This window comes from Onychostoma macrolepis, chromosome 03, assembly GCF_012432095.1.
Source record: "Onychostoma macrolepis isolate SWU-2019 chromosome 03, ASM1243209v1, whole genome shotgun sequence".
NCBI lineage: Eukaryota > Metazoa > Chordata > Actinopteri > Cypriniformes > Cyprinidae > Onychostoma > Onychostoma macrolepis.
In genome coordinates, this window is record NC_081157.1 from 18,807,874 (window position 1) to 18,830,091 (window position 22,218).

General features: G+C 36.9%; 1 protein-coding gene across 2 annotated transcripts; it reads right to left on the bottom strand.

The window, feature by feature from the left end:
• Positions 1-387: 387 nt before the first annotated feature.
• ubald2 (UBA-like domain containing 2) lies at positions 388-19,262 on the bottom strand. Of its 2 annotated transcripts, XM_058770035.1 has the most exons (3): positions 18,910-19,262; positions 11,098-11,151; positions 388-4,014 (listed from the first exon to the last, which is right to left on the bottom strand). In XM_058770035.1, exons 1-3 carry the CDS (start codon positions 19,027-19,029, stop codon positions 3,655-3,657), a joined length of 534 nt encoding a protein of 177 aa, XP_058626018.1. In that variant the 5' UTR covers positions 19,030-19,262; the 3' UTR covers positions 388-3,654. The 2 variants fall into 2 exon arrangements, with proteins under 2 accessions (XP_058626018.1, XP_058626019.1); XM_058770036.1 differs by lacking the exon at positions 11,098-11,151.
• Positions 19,263-22,218: the final 2,956 nt, after the last annotated feature.

A 22,218-nucleotide genomic window follows, 5' to 3' on the forward strand; every position in this document is an offset into this window, starting at 1 on the left:
AAAAACTTTTTACGCAACACTACTTTTACGAATGTGATTTCCCTTTTCAGAGCTCCAGTCGCATTCACTTTCACTGTATGGAAAAGAGCAACGTGTACATTCTTCAAAACATCTGCTTTTGTGTTCTTCAGAAGAAAGTCATAAGTGTTCATAACGGTGTCATGTTTGGCTGACATTATGCTTGCATCAACACTTGCTAGCATGTGAAGTTGTATAATGATGTCCCAGTTTCAGTCATGTAATTGTGCGATTGTTGAGCGAGCAGCTTGAGTGCGTTAACATACCTAGACAGTTACAAAACAAAATCGTTATTATCGGAAATGGGTTGCTGTTGCATGCAAGAAATCCACAGTTGTTACACGTTCAAGACAAATAACACAAACCATACTAGTCATTAAATCATTTATTATGACCTTAATAAAAACACAATGACCTCCAAAATGGTTTCAGATCTTAGCATTTTTGTCAGACATATAAATACAAATCTCAACAAGGGAAAAGAACAAACAGTACAGGAGGGAAATTGATACAAAAGGTTGTTCGCTAACGAATTTGTTTTCTTGATGAAGGAACTGGTCAGTCTTCCTGCCTTGATGACTCACGGCGTATGTTGATCATCACAGCCACAGTCTAAACAAACACGTCCCCGAAGAACTGAATCACGACAGTCTGAGATCTACGGCAGCGCAACTGTTCAAACAATCAATGCTTGTGCCTTTCAGCGCTCCAGAGAATGACATTTGAGAGTATTGGCCCTGTTGCTATGGGAATCCAACCGAGCGACAGCTGAATAAAATGGAGACACTTCAAAAATCACAAGGCACTGGTCAGACAAACTCCAGACACTGACATCAGAGCCACCGCCGTTTGACTTCAGACTCGAATCTCTTGCACCACTTCAACAGAAATCGTCTTAGCAGCAATGGCCTACTGCCCAGATAGCTACAAAACACTTATTGTCAACCTTTGGAGACCAACATGCTAGGTTTCTTTCTACACAGCAAGCAACAGTCACCAGACATGGCGGAAGACCAAACAATTATCTGCCATTATCGTTCTAGTGGCGTTTTCCAAAACCAAGAGTACTTTTCGCATTTCACATGCATTTTCTGGGCTGAAACGCAGAAGTTGATCTATCACGTAGCCGTCTATGATATAAATCAAAATGGCTAATGCTTAAAATAAACCAGAGTTAGAATTAGACACCATATTTAGGTTGGTACAACTGAAGGAAGCTGTGAGTTTATTCAGTGGATGTCGTTTCGTAAACAACGAGCAGAACAAACGGATGCATTTTGCCACGAAAATGTACGCAAACTCGGTTTTATGAACATTCGCAAATTCATTCTGTATGCGCTTAAACTTAAAGCGATGATTGATCAGAGAACGTACAAAAAGTTTGTGAATCCAGTCACGATTAAATGAACTTAAACGCAAACAGAATGAATTTGGGTAAATAGTTCGTAAAAAAAAAAAAACTTTTATTGTTCAATTTAACAATGCATTTACAAATTATGTGCACAAATTCGTTCTGCTTGTGTTTAAGTTATATGAAAAAAAATGGTTTTGTAGACATTTGCAAATTCATTCTGTGCGTGCTTAAATTGAACGCAACGTTGTATGTGAGAATGTACAAATAGTTTGTAAATTCAGTCATGGTTAAATCATAACAGCGAACTTAATCGCAAGCAGGATGAATTTGGGTTAACAGTTTGTAAAATGAACAGTTTAAATAGTAAATAGTTCACAACCCGATCTCACGCCCTCACTCGTACGAATTTGTACATTTCGCGAAATATCGTACGTATTTTACGAGGTAGCAAATTTGTAGGATTTCGTATGAATGACCACCCTTAACCCTCACAGATATCAAACAAAATCATACGAATGAGGATGTACAAATTAGTACGAATTAGCCACCTTGTAAAATACATACGAATTGGTCATGAGATAGCGTTGATTTAACGGAGAATGGATTTCTGAACACAAATTTGTTTTGCTTGTTGTTTAGTTATTTATATAATGACAGTTTAACTAAGAATGTGTAAATGGTTCACAAATCAATTCTTGGCAAAATTTGTATGAAACAAGCTGAAAACAAATCCTGTAAGCATTGTTCATTAATCCATTCTTACTTAAACTGAAATGTAAATTTATGCAATATTGCTTAATTGCTATGAATAATTCACATAGTAATTTTGTCCAAAAAAAAAAATTCAGAAGTTTTTGGGGCATGTTTCATCAACTAAACAACTGGTGTAACAGAACAAAAAAAAAAAAAAAAAATTACATTTATCTCCTCAGAGCCTCGTTTACTTCACATTAAATATGGCGTCCAGTCTGACTGAGGTCCATACTAAACCACAAATTCAAACCGCAAGACGGCAAAAGTGATTGTCTAAGATGAACGAATGAAGGGAAGGTTACATCATGCGAAACTAAAGAAACAAGTCATCTCAGAAAACCACTGACAATCGATGTCCTGATCTAGGGTCAGCCTTCCCGCTCGATTATATTACAATCAGTACAACACAAACGCCAATGTGTGACACCAGATCAGTCCTCGTCCACGGAGACGTCTCGTCGCTTCCACACAGCGCGTGCGGCAGAGAGCGTGAGGTATTTGAGCCCTCGGTCGCAGCAGCTCGCACAGAGAGCCCATTCAGCCGCCGGAGGTAGGATCAGGCCACGGCTGGAGCTGAGGTAGGTGGAGCTGAGCTTTACTACGCCGGCTGTGCTGGACCTCCAAACATCAGACCGCTCAGGTCTTTACAAGAGTCTGCTAGCATTTTTAGTTCTTGGGGGTGGAAAAAACAAACAAAAAAAAATTTTTTTGAACTTGAGTCTGTATTCCTCCATGACGATTTTAGTTTAAACACAACAAGCTTTCCTGATTTAACCGCAAACATGCTAAAAGTTGCGAATTTATAAAACGAGAATAAACTTTCTGACCAGGATTATTGCAAACTCTTCCTGATTTTTCCATTTATATCTGGACCAATAGTTTTTGTTGATTCTGAATAAATTCAACTCGACACACTTGAAAATGTGCATTTCGAACAAATAAAAGGTGATTAATCATCTCATAACAGCCTCTGTTAAGAACTCAGACACTAGTTATACAGAAACGTCCTCCTGATGCTTCCTGGGATGCAGAACAGCACGACCACCATGATATGTGATTCAGTCTTGTTGTTTGTCAGCTGTTTTATTGCGAGTGCTTGTTGCCGACACAGCGCTACAAAGGAGGAGAGAGTCCGAATATGGCAAACGAACGAAGATTCACACGCACACATTCGTCCTGATCGTCCACTGCTGACGACTCCGTGGCTTTCTTTCGCTGTTGGATAGTGAAACAAAAGAGGCTTCTTTGGGACTCTTAACACCTCTTAATAACTTCCATAATTTATTTTTTTCTCATAGTGGTTCTTCCCAGGTTTGGACAGAAATGAAATCGACAATAGGTAAAAGATCAAAACGAGATCTCCAAAAGAAGAGAGATTGTTCATCTTTAGAAAACTGAAAGAAAGAGTACCACGTCTTTCCCCCTTGGCCATCCAAAGTCTCAGTGAGTATATTCCCGCCCTGTTAAACCATGTATCCTCACCCCAATTTACACCTCCGGCCCTCTCCACGTCTCCCCGCCGCGGAGTCTCATCTCTGGCCGTGCAGGGCTGAAATGACGGGTGTCTGCTGGCCGTTGGCAGGCTGCGAGACGGGTGGCCACGTGGGCGGCTGGTGCATGTGATGGTGGTGGTGGTGGAGCGCGTGGTGGCCTGTGGGAGAGGACGGCGGCAGCCAGACAGGCTGGTGGTTGGGGGGCGAGGAGGCCCAGAAAGAGCCGAATCCCTGTGCGGAGGAGTGGGGAGGAGGAGGAGAACACGCCATAGACACCTGGGCCGAAGCGCCGGCTCCGCTGCCGCCTGTGCATTCAGACGTCCGAAGCTTGGAGAACATAGTGATGGCATCGGGGAAGTTGGGCGGCGTAGCAGGAGTGTTGCGTGGAGTGCACATCTGATCACAAACAAAAACACAACAAAACAGCTCAGTTTATTTGATCCTATGTTGGTTAGATAATAGATTAAAAAAAAACACAGAATGAACATATATACATATATACACATATACATATATAATTACTACAACTATAAAAATTAAAAAGGGAAAATACCAAAATAATTTGACTACTCTGTATTCATATGGTATATACTGCTATATTGGTTTCTAATGGTTTTAAAAGTGATTTTCAAGTAATGTTTTAATTTAATACCTAAAAATGTCATATGATCAAAAAATAACAACATTTTCCTTATACCATACTGTCAAAATAATAAATAAATGCTTTTTATAACATATTATGAATGTATAAATATCATTATTTTTAGGGATTTGCACCACATGATATTTAAGAAACTTACTGACCTTCAAACACAGTCATAAAGGTCTGTATCTTTCCCTGTTTTTTATGTTTTTGTTTTTAATGCATGCTGGTCACACCATATGACTGACTTGGTGGAAATATGGAAATATCTGTCCAAATATTAATAAGCAGTTTTGTTGAAATATGACTTGGATTATGCATTTCAGATTAATCTAGTCTTAAGACATTAAATATACATCATTTATTTACCTTAAATTAAAAAAAAAAAAATTATTTCTAAGAAAAACTAATAAAAGGTTATGCCAAACAACTATTTCTTTTTTTTAAATAAGGCTTTTCTCTGTTATTTCAGGACCGTAAAATCATTAATCAATTTTAATTGAAATGTCAAAATTAATTTTAACAGAGAAATTAACGCATGCACATTGTAGAAAAGGTGTATTCAAGGTGATCACATGTATGAATTATATTTGAATAAAATTAACAGATAAGTCACATTATTGACCCATATAAGGGCAGAATATGTCTTATGTTAGTCAAGGTTACTTGCACCAAAAAAATCTTTTCAAATGGTTTCAAATGACATCTCAGCGTCTGACCCTTAATAATAAACAGGATGGCTTCCTGTACTTCAATCGCTTTTATGACTGACTGGACAACCTCTACATAATGAAAATGAAGTTTTCCACAAGTGGTCTGAAAAGGGCAGTTTGTGCTACATTACAATATGTGAACGACATATGTCCCATTGTGAGGTTTATAATTATATAAATCACACACATGTCAGCTACATGAATATGTCAGCTACAGATGAGGCATTATGGGAATCTTAAACAAAAGGATGTGCTCGCTGCACAACAGACTGAACAACACTGTGCTGAGCATCAGTCCCATGATTCCCATAAAGCGTGAGATTTGTTTGCACAGCAGCTCTCAGCCCTTCTCTGCCATCCGTGTGTTATGAAGGAAAAGTAGGCCATATAATTGACAGCAGTTTCAGGTCCTGATAACGGCTCCTTTAATAACCACCAAACACCCACACACACACACACACGCTGAGATCAGGTGACTGATATAAGAGCAGGAAGGGTTTGTCAGCAGAGAAGTTTATTAAGTTTTATTTCGGTGGAGCAGCTCTGATTCTGGTCAAAGGGACAAACACACATCCATCTGTTAAGTAAGTCATCCAGACAGCATCTTCAGTGTGGATATAAACACTCAAAGGTCACATCTTCACCCTCCTCTGTGTTTACATCAACACTGCGTCTGGAAAAACACAGCTGAACTACACTCCTCCACAGATCTTGAGCAACACCCTGTATTTTGATTTATGTTTTTGTATCCGCTGGCCATTTCACAATCACTCAGTGTATATCTCATTACTTTTTAAAAGGTAAATAACACCGCTAAGTAAATTAGCATATTAGCCATTTTAAAAATAGTGTAGTTCTTTCCTGTAATGAGCTATTTTCCCCACAAATAGTGGTGCTGAACGAAAATACAAGAATTTATTACAATTAGGGATGGGTATCGTTTACATTTTATCGATACCGATACCGATGCTTATCGATACTGTTATTGATACTATTTGGTGCAAAAAAGATGATATGATGTGAAAAGTTGTTGAAAATTATGTTATTTAATTACTGCTCAACTTTAGCAACTGTATTAAAGTTCTTCAGTCAGGAGCAGTGAGTTATTTTTCTCTTTGCGTTTTATTTTATTATCATTAAAGGAATAGTTATCCCATAAATGAAAATTGTGTCATCATTTACTCACTCTCAAGTTGTTTTGAACCTGAATGAGTTTCTTTCTTCTGTTATTTTGAAGAATGTGGGAAACCAAACAGTTGCTGGTCCACAGTGACTTTCCATAGTATTTTTTTTTCTACTATCAAAGTCAGTGAGGACCAGCAACTGTTTGGTTACCCACATTCTTCAAAATATCTTCTTTTGTGTTCAGCACAAGAATAAAAATTAATACAGGTTTGGTACAACATGACAGTGAGTAAATAATGACAGAATTAAAATTTTTGGGTGAACTATCCCTTTAATGACGATCGGCAGCATGTTTAGTTCTGTCCCTTTAAGAGTTGCACGCATCCATTTCTCTCTCAAGTGTTTACTTTCACTTTAGCCATAACTAACTGTGTTTATATGTAAACCTTGTGTGTTTTGACAGTATTATCACAATCAGATCACTACTGCATATTGCATCTGATGCTGGTGTCGCTTAGTTTTGTAACGTGAGCCCACACTTTTGAACGTTTCACTCTTGCCATGATGACTGATTGCACGCAAACACACACACCGCATGCGCACGGATATCACACACACGTCGAGCAAACGTCGGCCACATCAGTGAAGGAAAATGTCAAGCAGCTGCTTCTAATTCGTCATTAACATTGAAGTATACGGAGATAAAACAACGCAAGTATCGATAACAGTATCTTTTGTCCTGAAGCTTACCGGTAGTCCGGTATTGACCCAATTACATACCGGTCCAAAAAAATACCGGTTCTCGGTACCCATCCCTAATTACAATTACAAAAACAGTTGAGTAATCAATAGACGAAAACACAATTCAGCAAGTTACAGTTGTTTTGCAAATGCCTTCTTAATAAAACTTATAAAGTTTGTTTAGCTTTTTTAGCAGAATATCTAAATCTGTATTAAGCCCCGTTCACACCAAGGACGATAACCATAAAGATAACGATATTAGCATCCACACCAGCGGATGATATCGTTTGTTTATTCAAAGCTCACGCACGTCTGCCGCTTTAAATTCTCCAGCTCGTTATAACAGGATTGATTCTGATTGGATGTCAATGTTTGTATCGTTCATCAGCTGGAAAAAATCATTCTGAAAGTGATTCCAACGATATCGTTTCTCTGTGCCTTTATCGTTATAGCTGTGGTGTGGACTCTGCTATTCTTTCATATCGAGAACAATTTTTAGAACTACATCTTTATCGTTATATTTATAGTTATCGTCCTTGGTGTGAACGGGCTTTTAGCCAGTGTATTAATAATATTTTGAATTAGCTTTTATTTGTTATATTTTCCACAAAATTTACCATTTTGTTGTATGTTTTTGTCATTCAAATAAGTTGCCTGTACAGTTCTTATTCATTTTTATTTCAGTTTAAGTTATTTTAGTACGTCAAGAAATGTTATCTTGGAAACTAGCTGAAATAAAATATATTTTTATTTTATTTGAACATTTTTTTAATTTCAAGTAAACTATATGTTACTAAATATTATAACATACTAATTTTAATATAATATTTAACTACATTTTACATTAATATCCACTTTATATTATGACCTACTATATTTTACTTCTGAAAACATTTTGAATGTTTCAAATCTGAACTCTGAGTAAATTACCAGTTCTATGAAGACGTGAATGCTTTTTACAAATTAGAATCTGACAATTACAGGAAAAAAACAATTACGGGTGTGGAAACACACCTTTTATCTGTAGTTTAAATACTCTGAGAAGACTGCAGATACTTCATGACAACATATTACAGATTGCTTGAGGTGCTTAAAAATCTGATTAAAAAGTTATGGTTAAAATAGTCTTGACAGAGATCGCAGATAATAAAGTAATGTTCCAGATTCAATACAAGTTAAGCGATAATGTCACAAACGGAAGTTAACTGGGCCAATTCTCAGTAAAAGCCGTAACGTGCAGCTTGTATTTTTGTTACAGTGCAGTAAATATATGATTTGTGCTGACGAACAGCATGAATGTTTACAGGCTTCAGCGAGCGGTTTAAACTGCGCATGCTGGCGGAGGGTGGAGTGTTTTGCTACGAGGCTCTCTTTTCAAGGACAGACAAAACAGTGTGCGCTGGGCCCAGCCAGGAGCTCAGAGGACCGGTTTGAAGCCCGCGGGACTTTCTGTGGCGCCCTGCACCACCTCGCAAGAGACAGAGAGTCAAAGCGGACGTGTGCCAATAACAGGCCCGGCGCTGTCGAGAAGAGGGGGCAACCTAGTTCAGCAGGTTCCTCTACAGGAAGACAGGTCCAGACTCGTGATTTTGGGCCCTACTGCCACAGCTGATCTCAGACTTCTAACACTACAAAAAATGGTGTGGGATTTACTCAGAAATTGCTAGCAAATTCCACGAATAAATACAAAGAAACGGCAAGTAACAATGAATATTTTTTTTTTTAAGTATAAGTTTTTAGAACTTCTATTTAGAACATTGTGACAGGACTAAACCAAACAAATCCATTAGCATCAATTTAATATAAAGTCAGACTTCAACATTCAGGTTGTTAGCTAGTTTCTTTTAGTAGTTTTAATGTATCCAACTACATTTTCGAAAGTTATGCATTCACACCATGTTTTAATTTGACAAGAAACAGTCATTATGTAAATGCCTTATTAACAAATCTTTAATGTTTATTTAACTTTTTTAACGTTACTCTAACTATTAAACTGTATCTATGTCTTATGTTGTATGCTCTGATTAATTTTGCATTAAAACATCAACAATAGTCATTTATTGGTATTATTAAACAGAAATACTATGAAAAACTAGATTTTACATCGAGAACTGTTCTTATGAATATTTTTCTTATTCAGATAAACATTAATAACTGGCATTCATCAAATAACTACTAGAGCTAATTAACTCACCCAATTTACCAGAAATAAATATTTTGTAATTCTCAGGTATTATAAATTATTTGTAAAACGTGTATTTTGATGCTTAATGTGTTCAAAATTTTCAAATTATTCCTTCAGAAGGAAAAGAAATCATTAAAGCAAATCTTTAAAAAAAGAAAAAGATACTAACACTCTACTTAAGATAAAAAATAACAAGTGTATATTATTTATTTATTTTGTGTGGAGAACAAAAAGGAAGTGACTCATAACCATGTACATCTGGGGCTCTCAGGAAACGGGTCCCGTGTGTTTATAAATGACTTCATTGTTGACTGCATCTATATTATACACACACATGCTTCTGATCCAATCAGATCCTGCTTGGCTTTGCTCCGCCCATTTGCCCATATATGGTCCCCAGCTGCATGATGTAATGGCTGCTCTCAAAACAAAAACAAACACAGATAGACTTCCTGCCTCTGCCTTTCTCAAACACACTCCCCTCACATACAGCCAGAGAGAAAAAAGAAACACACACACACACACAAACACACATTCAAGCACGCACATGTCGTGGGTGGAGGCTGACGTCAATCTTTTAAAACGCAGCATGACTGCAAGAATCATATCGCGGCTTGTCCACGGGGACCGGTTTTGCGAGAAGAAAACGGATTGCATAATCCTCAGCAGACTGAAGAACAGCGGTTGCACGTCTGTTTTTTAAAAGAGGAAACAGCACGGCTCGTGTTTTATCCGTCTGATGAAGTTCAAAAACAGCTGCGTGTCTGTGTGTACAGACCCAAAAATCACTTCATCAAGTCCCAGAGCACATGACTGATCGAACGGTCAAGAGCTGGGTCAGATCTGCTCCTATCACTGAGGGATTTGTCCAGCATATCTTCAAATTGCTGATTTATGAGGCTACATATCCAGGAAGACAGGATGTGGACACATGAGTGGGAGTCACGGCTGGAAGATGTTTAGACTGTAGAAGAATCTCTGATACTCGACTGGTCTATTCTTTCCAGACTGCATAAAAGGGGATGAAACTGTCAGCATGTTAAAACCTTGAGTTCTTAAATTCAGCCCCTTTAAAGCATCGATGCTACAGTCATCTAAATTCTTAGGTCATTGCGTCACATCTAGCCCTTTTTCCCCCCAGAGTCTGGCATCATCCAGTGTTCATAAAGACAGCATGGCAAGTTAAAAATAGTAACAAGCATCTCTTTGTGCTCCATCTAGCTGTTTTTGAACAATAAAAAAAGTGAAATGACAGATTCAAAACGCTCTACATAGGCTGCAACTTCACAAGACACACAAATGGTGCTATTGTATCAAACACATGTGAGACTTTTTCAGTATTTTGATGTTATCATGTTGCTAAACCTAATACCATGATATTTTAATAAAACAGCGCACATAAACATTTACATTTTTTGTATTGAACGAATTACAATGATAATCAGCTTTCTTGGTCTTGTTTTTTTAGCAATATGTTTGTCGCAATCAGTGTTATTTTACATTTATTTACATACTATTATAATTTTTATTGATATTTGGAATTTGATTGAAATTTAATTAAATTTAAGTTAATTTTAGGTAGAATTTTTAATAATTACATAAAAAAAACATACATACACACGTGTGTGTGTGTGTGTGTGTGTGTGTGTGTGTGTGTGTGTGTGTGTGTGTGTGTACATATTCAAAATAAATATTTCTGAATAGTTTTACTTTTATTTCAGTTAGTAGCTTATTAAAAAGAAAGATCTAGTGCAAATACAAACAACTCAAAACTTCCTTCCTAGTCGACTAAGACCATTTACTGAAACTGTGTTGCAAAAACAAGTCATCCAGAAATTGCCCTGGATATGACGTCAAATTTCATCTGACAGAGATGAAAAACAATTCGGACTGTTTCTAAGAAGCCCTGACTAGCATGACAAGTGTATTTCAGGCTCTTTAATAATATCTGTGGCCTTCAGGAAGTCCAGCCCCTCATTATTCTCTCAGATGCTATGTTGCCTGATGACAATGACAGGATGCTGAACACGGCTCTGCTCTTTTCCTTCTCTCTCCGAACTAAACGCACTTACCATCTGGTGATGACTGGGGATGTTAGCCTCCTGGAAAAAGGAGCTCAGAGCCGTCTGCGGAAAGAGAGAGAGAGAAAGAGACGGGGATAAGCTGGAGGGATCTGTGTTACAACATGAATGAGCAGAACAACTCTGGTTTGGAAACGGCCGCTCTTTGCTCCCTCCTCCCTGACAGTGACAGGCGCGGGTCAACCGGTCCAAGCACTCTGCCATCTAAATGAGGGTTACTAAACTGTCACGCAATCTGTGCAGGATTCTAGGAACTAATACACTATGCAGGCTCAGAGATATACAGAAATATGTGAGAGTGGAAAATACACATAAACAAACATGTAGACACCCCAGTTTTCCTTTCTAAGACAAGCATCGCTACTGCTACTGCTACTTTTGTACTACTGAAATTAAACTGAGTCTAGTGGATGATAAATGGAGCAAAAATACCCATAGACTTACACTGAAGGAGGGACCTGGGACATTGGAGTGAAATTCGTCCAAAGTTTTTGCATGTCAAAAAATTATTTCACGTTTACACACTGACACCGAAACTTGCATCTGTCATAAAAATATATATATATATATATTTTTAATTGGACCAGGTTTGATTTTCTGCGTTTTCACATCCGTAGCAAGCATTTTGATAGGAAAGAATGATGAATACGAATAAAGCAACAACAAAAAAAAAAGCATACGAAAATTGTGCATGGACCTTAAGCATCCACCCACAACAACTTATCGACCACAAACTACAACATACTAAACAATACATTGCTATATTTTGCACAGGCAAGCCCTTATGACTCTGAAATGTTATTTAAATCGATTAATAACATTTCCCTTGCACCTCAAATACATGCGAGTGTATACACAATCATTATTTCCAATAAGTAATATATTTCTCATGATGAAAAGTGTTTTTAACAAATATAATGACTTACTCGCTAAATAACATCACATTTTTTGGGGAGTCGCACCACATGACATTTTACCTGAACTACCCTTGATTTAATCATCTGATACTTTATTATTATTGTTATTATTATCTCATACTACAATGCTTATAGACATTATTTCCTATTTTATGATTTTTTTCTTCTGCAAGTTTCGGTCTGCTGGGTTGCACCACATTTGATTTGGAAGACAAAATGTTTTCAAATATTAATTTCATTATTAACAATTTAACAAAAGGTTCAGTGTTTGATAATAAAAGTTTATGCCAAAGAATGTGGTTTTCTTCTCAAGATTTTTTAAACATGATTTTGAAGCTTTATTATGATATCAGGACAGCTGTAATTGTAACAATGACCTTTTTGACTTTAAAAAAAAAAAAAAAGAAAAACGGTGTATTCAAATTAATTTAAACAGTATGCAAATAAATGAAACCTTTTAACAGACTATGATGAAGTGTTTATCACAATTATTAATTTTGTTAAATTTCCCCCCCAAAAATATTTTTTGATTTTTATTAATGTATAACTCTATACTTTGCATTATAATTATTAATATTGTTAAATTTCCCCCCCAAAAATCATTTTTTTAATTTTTATTAATGTATAACTCTATACTTTGCATTATAATTATTAATATTGTTAAATTTCCCCCAAAAAAATCTTTTTATTTTTTTATTTTTTATTAATGTATAACTCTATACTTTGCATTATATTACACTGGAATTACAGAAAGCTAGTTACTGCTGCTGCATGAGTGTTTCTAATACAATGGCTGAGGAAACTCATTTTTCTCTCTTCTACCAACATAAACTTTTTTTTCCCTCTTTTGCAAAGTTTATGGTGGAATAGTATTATATCTTTTGCAATTGGAGCAAATGGGAATGCAAAACAAACAAACATTTGTTGTAGTTTCCATTTACTAATATTGAAGTTCACACTATGATGACTTCCACTTTAATAAATGTGAAAAAGGTCCATGCATTAATTACTAATCGATCTCAAATAAACGATTAGATTTGGGCTGAAAAAATAGTGTCATGTAAATGGCCCATTTAAGAGTAAACTATCATTTTAAAACAGTCTCAGAATATGATCTGACGATGATTCACACGTTCAGTTGCAGTGCTTCTCAAAACTCAACATACAGTCAAAATATTGCCCAACACACGTGTGTCTGGCCTTCTCTCGCTCAACCCCTCATCTGGTAACACTTCCCTCAGTGAGCTCTCTTCCCCCGTCTGGCCCCTTCCCCCTCTCCTGTCTTTATCTCTTTCTTCTGCTCTCTCATTTTGTTTAACAACAGCCACGGCGAGTGCAGGAATGTCTGCGGCTTGACGTGACACACATATCAAGATGAACTCGCCAATCCGCCATTGTTTCCGCTGCTACGGAACCACAGAGTTCTTTGTCATCAGATCTTCTCCGTCCCTCCCCCAAACACTGTCATGTGTACAGAGACTGTTCCCATTCAAGTGCTCGACTATTGCTCATTTCCTACTGCACACATATGGTTATGGCTCTAAACAATGCTCGCTTCTACCTTAGAGCATCTGTATTGTGTTAACGCTGGCACTGACTGCTAAAGGAGGATTCCTCAACCTGGCATCCACACTAACAATGAGTCTACAACTATATCCTGGACCACAAAACCAGTCATAAGTAGTATATTTGTAGCAAAAGCCAAAAATGCATTGTATTTCTTTTATGCCAAAAATCATTAGGATATTAAGTAAAGATCATGTTCCATGAAGATATTTTGTAAATTTCCTACTGTAAATGTAAAACTTCATTTTTGATTAGTAATATGCATTGCTAAGAACTTCATTTGGACAACTTTAAAGGTGATTTTCTCAATATTTTAATTTTTTTGCACCCTCAGATTCCAGATATTGTCCTAACAAACCACACATCAATGAAAAGCTTGTTTATTCAGCTTTCAGAGGATGTATAAATCTCAATTTCCAAAAATTGACCCTTATGACTGGTTTTGTGGTCAAGGGTCACATATTTAGATTTAATCCAATTGCTCCAAAGTTTTCTACGTAGGTTACATCATGTTTTTCCACTGTAACCAATCACAGACATTTCTGTTGAACAATGCGACAGCAGTCTGATTGACTGAACATTCAAAAAGCTTTAAAACCAAAGCGAAAAGAATCAAGGATAATTTGGAATCACTTTGAATTTGTTACATGTAGGCTACACTGTACATACATACATACTGGAAGCAATGTGGAAAAAATCTAGAACAATCCTATTGTAATCAATAAAGACTAGACAAGGTATAAATCATTCATGAGAGTCTGAACTGTGTGCAGAGCTCATACTGAATAAAGATATGGCCACATTTTTGAAATTACACAGTAAAAAAGGTCCATGTTCAACGGCAGAGTGATGCATGATGCAACTATTGAACCAAGTGGCTTTCTGTTGGTCAACGCGATGAAATCACATTGAACCGATATGAAATATACATTGAGAAATTTTTACATACATGTGGATTTCACAAAATTTTCGGCAAGCAACTGTAAATGCGACCCTATTTTGGGCCTGCAGTCAATGATTATAATACTGTTATACTGTCAATATTCTTGATTAACACTTTTGTTAATCAAGCTAGCAGGACCAATGTGAAGTTGTTGAGTCGCCGTCTTGATTTAATAACGCATAAAACTGCAATACACCCATTTAAATACGTTTCAACTTGTTTTTGATTTGTAGGCTACATAAATAACACAGCATTCAGTTGGCCCACAAAGGTATTATCATGTAAATTACAAGCATGATTACAATATCAACGAAAACAATTGACAATTGTGATTAATGTCTGTTTCTAGCAGGCAGCCCGCTAGGTTTTGACACACAGCCAGAGTGTCATATCCAGCCTCTCTGCGAATGATTTCTGCTGCTCCAGTGGGAATAAGCGGGTGCAGAACAAGCCCACAGAGAGCCATCTCACCAACACAATAAACCAGGTCAGCGATGAGCAGAAAGGGACAGAGACAAACGGAGAATCCACACAGAAGCTGCTAGAGCGAATCACACTCACTTTGCTCCACGCAGCACTGTAACGTGGAGACCGCTCTGAGAATAGCAACAAACACTCGAAAATGTCACTGGTGCCGTTTTCTCGCTTGGTTTGCTGGCTTTCCACACGATAGTATTTGGTTCTGACTTGCGATAGGTTTGCATGGTTGGTGAGTAACACTGTGAGTGCTAGCGACAGATGTTTACCACCGTAACTAGGTAACGGTTTCACTGTTTAATTCATGTTTTTGTCCCTTTGGTTATACTACCACAACAGCACGCCACTTGTGTTCGTCAAAGATGCACGAGATGCAACGAATGCAAGACGCTCAACCGAAGGCCATGGAAACAAAGTCATGTTTATAAGCTAAAATCTAGATGAGACTATCAAATGTCTAGCTTCATGAGACTAAAGCACTGCCGGCGGTTGGTCAACGTGTGGATATTTTCACAACATTTAAGCTTTAGCCGTCCCTGGCTGCTCTCCGTCCTGATGTTATCACAGAATGAGATCAGAAGGTTAAGAGCAGATCTCTCTGACTCCTTCATCTGTCACTGAAGCTATACATCGTATAAGAGATCCAAAGGGAACACTTGTCCTAGACATGCACTTGGTACAATCAATCACAATACTACCAACTCCAGAAAGAGAGAGAGAGAGACCCTGCTAGACCACCTGTTCAAACTACAGCAGCCCCAACAGATCGCTCAGAAGGAGATACATCGGAGAAACCATCTGGACGCTGCAGATACTTCAGGATAAACACAGCTGAATTGAGAACGTCAACGCTGGGAATGTAAACACAGGCATATCTGTTAGTGAAGGTGTGGTTGACTTCCTTTCTTTCACAACTGAAAAACAAACCAGCAAAAGTTACCAAACACTAACCACAGTGAACGTGTATGAGGCAACAGTTATGACAACACCAGTATGCCCTATTGCAAACTAGTGCGCTATATACCATATGTACTATGCACAGGAGACAAATATTTAGGCTGCATCTGAATATTCCTTACTAGATAGTGGGCAATAGTTTGTGAAAAGAGCAGCAATTTCATAGTAGTCAAAAAATAAAAAATAAATTGCAATGAAACGCTGCAACTGACAATGACGTGACTACGGATGCACCGAAATGAAAATTCTGGGCCAAAATCAAAACATCAGGACGCACTTGGCCAAAAAAAAAAAAAAACAAAACTGAAAATGAATTGAACTGATTGTATTAATATCAGGCTTTTTAATTTCATGAAATTTAACAAATCTGAAATGAAAAACCACAAAGCAATAAAATAATCACACATTGAATTTTTTTTTTTGAAAGCAGGCAGCACAGTTCAATTTTAGCGCTGAGGACAAGGGGCAAGACGACATATACTTTCGGTTTGTATTTTCAGCCTTTTTTCTTTCGGCCAAAAACCAATAACGCCATTTTCTGCTGAAAATGATCGGCGGCCGAAAATTCAGTGGATCCCTAGACATGACGAATGTAGTATGTTTAGATTACATTCATACTACACACATTCATACTATACAGAACATACTTTTTAAGTTACGCAAAGACTCTTATAGAATATGCTATGTGATTTCCCGAAAAAAAAAACTTACTTAAACATGCAGTACATTGCGGAGGCTTGTCTCTGCAATGGGAGTAAAAAAGGTTTTGACTATTTATTTCATAATTCTGAATTTATAACTGGAAAAAAGCCCAAAATTTGAGGTTTAAAAAAAAAAAAAAAAAGTCTGAATTTTGAGCCAAAATTTACTTTTTATTTTGTTCCAATCATCCACAGTACTATACAACAAAGCACACTGCATGGAAGTCCCACAATGCAGTGCACTCGACTTAACTGGTCCAGTGACATGAATGAATGTCACTTCATCCATCATTTTTTCTTGACTATTTATTGGATTCGTCTGCACAACAAAACAATATTTTTAAATCTGCAAGATAACTGGATGCCACTAGCTAAATTAAACATGTACGTAATAAGGTCATGTGACAACAACATAGCGTACTACGGTTTGAAATGTTTACCGTAATCAATAAAAGCTGATTCACATACTACTCTCTTCAAAAATAGGCAGTATTCCAGTCCAAACATAGCCTGCTGTGAGTACAGTAAACTTTACCCTACTTCCTAGGGTTGAGCTGAAGGGAATCAACTCACTCTTTGGCTTACTACACACATGTGTACTTTATAAACAATACACACATTAACTAGTCAAACCTGTGTGTGTGTGTGTGTGTGTGTGTGTGTGTGTGTGTGTGTGTGTGTGTATATACTGTACTCAACAACTGGACCATTTCAAGCAATCAACACAACCAACCTATCTACCTACTAACACATACCTCAGTAAGAACAAAACACAAACACACGTGAGCCGATGTGAATGATTAAAGTGCACTTGGGTTAATTTGCCTGCTTTTTCAGCAGGGAATGTAAATAAAAAAACTGAGTGCAAGTGTGTTGCAACAGTGCTGATGAGATCGTTTCTGAGGCATGTCCGTTTGTGGCAAACACTTCCTCCTTAAAGGAAACACTCAAAACAACCACACGACACTTCAAATGTGAGCTGCCATTAAACTGGCTCGCACTTATTAATAAATCATCAAATACAAACTGATATGAAATGTAATACTTTTCATTATGTACCACTTTTGTGCTTCCGCTGTGATTGTTTGGTAATATTTTGACTGCTGTACTTATCTTTGATATAAACATCTCTGTGTGAGTGACTTTGTGTGCATGCATTTTCAGTAAATGAATATGACAGTTATGACTAGTCATATCAAATGTCTATCCATCCATCTGTTTATCAGTACATGTGTACAATGAGTATGGTGCTGGCAACACCAAGGTTATATGTTCGGCTCCCAATATATGTAAGAGCTGATAAAATGCATATGCTGAATTTAATGCAAGTCACTGGAGATTAAAGCATCTGCCAAATGCATGAATATATGTAAATATATTAGTGCTGTCAAATGATTAGATTAAATCGCATCCAAAATAAGTTGTTTACATAACACATGTATGTGTACTGTGTATATTTATTATGTATATGTATATATATATATATATAAAAATACACACACATACAGTATATATTTTGAAAATATTACATGCATTTACAAATTTATATTCATATAATTTATTTAAAAAGAGTATATTTATAATATATAAACAAAACATAACATTTTTCTTAAATATATTTATATATACACATAATAAATATACACAGTACACATGCATGTGTTATGTAAACAAAAACTTTTATTTTGGATACGATTAATCGTTTGACAGCACTAATAAATACATGTAACAATCTAACTCTTTATATATCCATCCAACTGTACATTCATGTACCTCTTCATCCATCTACATATCCATCAATTTTCAATGTGCAAAGCCAAAATGTCTTGAATAAGTCTCCCTGAGCAGCTTTGACTTGATTTACACGACTATAAAACACATCTTTGTTTTAGTGTCTTGGTCTGTATCACACAAACAGATCATCTCAGGGAGTGTGGATTCAGTTTCCTTAAAAGAGTCAGACTGGCTAACCGGCTAACAGCAGGCTAGCCCTCACAATAGCATGAAAACATTGGCCATCTGAACCAGTGATAGTGAACATGGAGCGCCATTTACTAGTAAACAAACGCGACGTGACTTTATATAATGCAGCCGGCACGACGGAAAAGCGGTTTGAACGAACACTGGCGGCTGTCTCGAGCCCGACCGAGCAGACACACAGCCCACCTCAAAATACGCTGAATAAACCGTCGCGGTGGACGATGGTGCTATCGATTATGAATCGCTGGTTAGGTTAACTTACCTCGAACTGCCAGTGCGCCGCCTGCAGAAGCTGCTTCGCCTGATCCGCCGCGCAGCCCGCGGTCAAAACAAACTGGTTGATCATCACTTGATGTCTCAGCTCGTCCATATTCACCGACATCGCCGCTGTTCGCTCCTCCGCGACTCCCGTGAACGGAAAGCTCCGGTACGATGCGTGTGTGTTGGTTGAAAGCGAGCGTCGCTGCCAGGCCCTTCTTCCTTCACGCTCTCTCCTCGCTCGCGCTCGCCTTCCAGTAACAACAAATATCTCATGTCATCATCACCAACAACAAACCCGAGCGCGCTCTCTGATTGGCTACGGAGCCAAAACAGCGAGTACACACGGGCCTCCCATTGGTCCGTCGACAAGTGGGCAATGGGCTCAAGTGACGTAATTTAAAGCAACGCGTCGTGCGTGGTTGGACGCTAGCGAGCCGCTCATTGGTCAGAATAACAGGAAAGCGTCGCGTTTTTCTTGGTCGGATGAAAACATTATTATTATTTTTTTTTTATTAATGCCCAAATACTTTATGACAAGAACAATACAGGACAAAATATCACATTTACATTTAGTCATTTAGCAGGCGCTTTAATCCAAAGCAATCAAAAACCAACAAAAGAGCAATAATATGAAAGCGCTATATGACAACAAGTCTCAGTTAGCCTATAAGGAGCAAGGTTTATCTATCTATCTATCTATCTATCTATCTATCTATCTATCTATCTATCTATCTATCTATCTATCTATCTATCTATCTATAGTAGAGAAGAAACAAGTAAATAGAATAGAAAAAGAATAGAGAAAGCTGGTGTTATGTCAAAAATATCTCAAAAATAATACAAGGGAGAAAGTAAAATAAATAAACTAAAAAAATAAGTAAATAACATAACATAACATGAACCAGAGGGGGGAAATTATACTATATATAATATGTATTATATTATAAGGTTAAACATTGAAAATGATTTTTGACTTTTGAATGGTTTTTATTTTGTTTTTTATGAACATCAAAGACAAAATGTAAGAATGATGAACACATTTCTATTTACATTGCTTTTACTGGATACACACATGGTATACTGTGCACTGTACTCCTTAAACTATAATGTGAGCAAAGACAAAACCAATTTTATACATTGCAGTTTTTTTTTTAAATTGCTTTGGCACAATTTTCACAAGCAATTGGTACATTTTCAAAACTCTTAGTACTAATATCACAACAGATCATCAAAAGTGCACTCTTTTCAAACGTTTAAGCATATTTTCAATTGTGTTAGTACAATACACACAATCACAAAATATCCTTTTCACTTCACAAAATAAGTGTTTCATCTCTACATAAATGTTTCATTCACAGTAACTGCCTTTCATAAAGCTATTACTATCAAACTTTTCATTTGCATGACTTCTCATTCAGTTTAATACACTTGACAAAATCACCTAAAACCTCCCTTTGAGGACGTCCTCATTTGTAAAACCGTGTGTTTTGCTATTTGTGAACATACAGCAGGACACAAGGGAGAGGAACTGATCAGAGATCGATCAGAAGAAGGGAGACAGATGGCATCAAATACAGCATTTTACATTACATTGTGCCATGTGCTACTGTATATAGAGGCACTACCATGGTAAAGACCGCATAATTACTATAACTCACCCTTCATCTGAAAAATTCAGCTAGAATATAGATTCAGTCATATGGCACAGTGAGGACATTCACTGTATTGACAGTAAACTCTGTTCTAGCACAAAACCTTATGGTCATGTCATACCTTCATCACACCTTTTGATAACACACTGGATAAATATTTTACAAACATTATTGATTTTATGTGAGATATGCAAGTTAGGTAATGTAAGTGTATTTTCTAACATGGCAGTTATTTCCTGTATTACTGTAATTATTTCAGCAAAAAAGGTGATTTGAAACATGAATCTTGCATTGTATGCTCTTGACTGAACTGATTGTTAAAAGTACTAAGTTGAAAGAAGATCTTACTGTTGTGTTTTGGTGATTAATTCAAATGTTCTCAATACATATCACAATGATCTTGTGTTCTGAAACACTGATTACGTGGAATGAAAATATGCGCAATTACAATGAAATCATGAGATCAGGTTTTGAAAGAATGACAAGTGGTGTTACAAGTGTGATCAGTTTAAAGTTTTGTACTAAGAGTTTTGAAAATGTACACCTTACTTGTGAATATAGTACCAAAACAATAATAATAAAAAAAAAAACTGTAAAAACACCAGCATGATAATAATAAAAATAATAATAATTGTTACATTATAAATAAATAAAATAAGTAAACGATATGTGTAACCATTTGACTGACTGATTCATTTTCCTTATGTCCCAAGAGCATGAAGGCTTCAGTCAGGTGTAAATGGGCCTTTTGTTAGCAAGAGCTTTGAAATGAATTCAGGAGTTTCTTTCAACCCACCCAGCTGAGAGTCTGAATAATTCAGACCAGGTGTCAGAGAAAGCCTGTTATGGAGAAGGCTATCTATAATGTAATGGAGCTGGGCGTTTCTTCTGTGTTCTGTGTGTATTGAGTTGTAACTCAGTGATCTAGTTGTGAGAAGGATACAGTGACATTAGTATTAGCAGTGAGAGACTGCATGCTGGATATATGGCAAGGAGATAGAAACCGCACCTTCAGCTGCATTAATCTACTCTGAGAAATGATGTAAGAAGAAAGTCAGTGGTGTCTGGTGGAAAATTTTCTAGGTAGGGCTGTGCCACATCCAGCAATTTCAGCAAATATCTCAGTACTGTAATTATAAACAGTTAAAGTTAAAGAAAAAGTTATATTTTTAAGCTAACAGAAGGAGAAAATAAATTCATTACTAAACAGGAAAGTACAAGCAGTGAGACTTTTTGTTTACCACTATGGCCGGGCCCCCCAAAAAGCATTGACTTGGGCCCCCCTCGGCAGGGACCCACGCGTGCCTAATGCATGTCTCCTGTATGTCACTCACTGTATATTAAATATTAAATTTAAAGGCCTATTTACTGAAAGCATCTATAGCTAAACAAACAAATAAAAATGAAAAATGTTAATATGGTGGATTAAAAAAGTTAATAAAACATATAATAAAATAATGAATAGATCGATAAAATGATGAAAGGTGAACCCGATTGCAAAGGCTGAGTTGTGAGCAGCTGTATGATGGCGCCCTCTAGTGGTAAACAACTTATTATCAATAAAACCATGTACATTTTTCATTTTTTCTTTTTAATGTAAATTGAAGAGTATGGGTTGGCATATTAGAATTCGACATTGATAATGATAACTTGAACAA